Here is a 3,122-nt window from a genome sequence, read left to right as displayed (position 1 = left end):
CACCTGATCTTAATCGAGAGTTTTCTTAAGTGATTTCGATCATTTAAGATGTAATTAACTATAGGGGCTTGCCTCTATATGGAACCAGGAACCCAGATAAAATAAACCCTATCTAATTTTTTATATTAGATAGGGGAACTTGTTGGCCTTTTTATAAAAATATTTCGCAGATCAAAACGGATGTCACTAATTGTTTTGTCTAGATGATTAAATCCCTATTACAAGTAATATATTTATTATTTGGGATAAATGTATTGCTTGTGGTGTCATATTAAATCATCTAAACTATTTAAAAATGTGAGATTCGTTTGATCTCACTCACTTTAAATCTCACTCATTTTAAAAATAAAAAATGTTCTTTCAAAAAGTTATATTTCTATTTAAATTATTTTCAAAATCACAAAATCATCACCTTTTCAAACTACGAAAGCGAAAGTTGAACAATAAAACGGCCGACACCGCCTTACTAGCTTCTTTCAGGCTCCTCTCAATAACCTGCCTCTTGCTGTCGAACACATACAATTCTTCCCCACCTGCTGTCCCTACAATTCCGCACCCACCCTTTGCTACCACCCCGCCTCCCGTAGCTGCCGTCATCTCTCCTAATCATCCCTATCCCTCTAGCCGACCTCCACCGCCCATTGGGAAACATTTAGGAGTGTTTGCTTGTGTCATTTTATGTTTGGATTGTTATTTACTTTTGAGTAATGTTGTTGCCCTATTTTAATATTCATGAAAGTATTTTTTTTTCACTATTTTTCTTACTAAATCCAGTATCACTTAGTGTGATTGTCGCATGCTTTGAATAGTATATTCTAGCTTACAAACAAAATGCCCCTAGTTTATTTTATCATTTCAATTTATTCATTATAATAACAAATAAAACTGAACCGATTAAATAAAATATAGAATTGAGCCTAACCGAACCAACTTATAATTAGGCTTATTCGGTTCGATCTTGGTTTAACCGTACTTTGAAATCCTAATGAAGATGTGTGCATCCATTCAATTTGTTAAAGTCTCGTCAATGTTATAAATTTTATATTTTAATTATGAAGTAATGCAATAATTTATTTCCAATTTTTAGTACCTTATTTTCCAACTATAGTATTTTTTTTTAAATAAAGATGTTTACCAAAATTTCCATCTTTTCCGTTCATAAAGTATTTGAACTCTCAAAAATCTGTTTTAAAGGCTGTCTAAAGTTGAGAAAGCTTTAAAAACTGTGCCCCCCAAAACTTCAATGGGAAAAGAAGCAATGGTTTAACATGCCTTCTTATTCTCATGGTTCGATCACCTTTGTGCCATACTCGCTGTCCCACTGACCTGTCTTCCACCGCCAACTTCTCCTGCACCACCGCAAGTGCTGATCTCTGGCATCGATGATTGCACAAAAAGGTGTCACATTGTGTATTTTACATTTCACAAGAATCCCTCGTGTGTGAAGCAAGTTTGGGGAGCGGATGAAGCGAGCGAAATTACGAGATAACATTGACAGTCTGCATTTTTTCGGCTACATCTTATCGATGTTATGCTCAATTGACACCAAGACTCTGAAGAGCTTAGGCAGCACTAATTAGAACACACTTGCAAAAAATAGGCTGTCTTATTGTTTTACTGCGATCATAAAATTACATCTTGATGAAACAAATGATGTAAATTTAATATTTACAAAGTCCCAAGTTCCATTTTAATACTTTTACAGATCATTTCTCACTTAATTATTTTATAGCTGTTTCATCATAAAAATATCAGTATAGTTGTTGCAACCAGTTATTCTCATTTAATTTAACTGCCTCTCTGTAACATACTACTGGCATAACTTATGTTGATACCCGCCTGAATCAGTTACCATTACCTTTCAGATATCACAAACTGCAAAAAGACAAGATAAGTGCGGCTGAAGCAGCAAACTTTAAAACATCGAACGGCGCATCGAATTATGTAATTATTGATGAAATTGATATGCTTGATGAAGAAGAAATGGATATCAAACATGACAATACTTGAATTTTCACCATCATGAACAACAGGAGTGAAAACTAACTGGTAAGATCTTCCTCTTTATCCACCCAACGTGCACTCTGATGATATTTTAATGGACGATTTACATGCATACGACTCAATTCTTATGTATTTACATATTTAATGCCTAAACTTCAATTTTCACATGCATGCCACTCTACCTATCCTCGAAAAGATGTGTTCTTCACTTTTTAAAATTTTAAAAATGCCTTTTTTCTTTGGTGATGAGGAATATTTGGGTGATATAAATGTTAAAAATAAAGTTTAGGCGTCAACTATGTAAATACATAGGAATTTAATGGTATATATGTAAATGCCCCCATTTTTACTCTGAATGATGCTAGCATGTCTGAACAAAGGATTTCTCCCCCTTCCATAATCAGAACTTTTGAATGATAGATGCTGGAAAAGCAGTGCCCTTCCTAACTCATCCGGAGTTTGATGGGCGCACAATCGGAGTATTTTTGTTAGCATTGATAGCATTTTAACTGAGCTGGTTGTCAAGTTTCAGCATATGGAGGACGACATTTACCAGTAATGCCTCTAATTCTGTTCATATACGACATGTCTTCGTCCAGTTTGTATATCGCAGGACGGGAAATACTTTAACTCTCGTGCACCGCAAGCTTATAGATGCTACGAAGGATGACTAGAAGTACTGACAAGAAGCTTACTTGGTATCTATTATTTTTTCGATTTAAGTTTTACAAAAACTTCATATTCATTTTAAATTCTCATTCTGTCAAGGGGGATTTTTCTTTCTTTTGCTCTTGATCCCAGAAACAAATCTTCAAATTAAGCCTTGTATACAGATTTTGAGGAGAATTCCTTGTTTTGTTACTTGGGGGTGAAAGAATACTCTCCAAAGTTCTTGTTTTATTTGAAAGAACAAGCGCATTTATGTGAAGTTTCACTGCTTAATTAGGCTTGATTAAGTAAGGAGTTATTAATGTTACACTTAAAGTTTGATGTTTACATCTATAACACTTTTGTGTTATATATTTATATATGAAAATGTGTTTTTCATTTTTAAAATGTTAGCTTTAGGTGTAGCTATGTAAATATGTAATAATAGTGTGGTATATATGTAAATGCCC

The 3,122-nt window shown here is 33.9% G+C and overlaps 1 protein-coding gene across 2 annotated transcripts in view; it reads left to right on the top strand.

Annotated features, from left to right (window-relative positions):
• The window catches only part of LOC110021655 (probable sugar phosphate/phosphate translocator At1g06470), a 32,882-nt gene extending 30,032 nt beyond the window's left edge, over positions 1–2,850 (top strand). The window contains exons 11-12 of one of the 2 annotated variants that reach the window (XM_020720233.1): positions 1,866–2,049; positions 2,425–2,850. In XM_020720233.1, coding sequence (XP_020575892.1) covers positions 1,866–2,010 — 145 coding nt within the window. In that variant the 3' untranslated portion in view covers positions 2,011–2,049; positions 2,425–2,850. Of the gene's footprint in view, positions 1–1,865; positions 2,050–2,408 lie in introns of both variants that reach the window. The other variant, XM_020720232.1, reaches the window with a different exon arrangement.
• The last annotated feature ends 272 nt before the right edge of the window (positions 2,851–3,122 follow it).

This window comes from Phalaenopsis equestris, unplaced genomic scaffold (genome assembly GCF_001263595.1).
Source record: "Phalaenopsis equestris unplaced genomic scaffold, ASM126359v1 Scaffold000137, whole genome shotgun sequence".
In the NCBI taxonomy this organism is placed as follows: Eukaryota; Viridiplantae; Streptophyta; class Magnoliopsida; order Asparagales; family Orchidaceae; genus Phalaenopsis; species Phalaenopsis equestris.
Note: the sequence above shows the minus strand (reverse complement) of the source record. Positions and strands in the feature narration are given on the sequence as shown.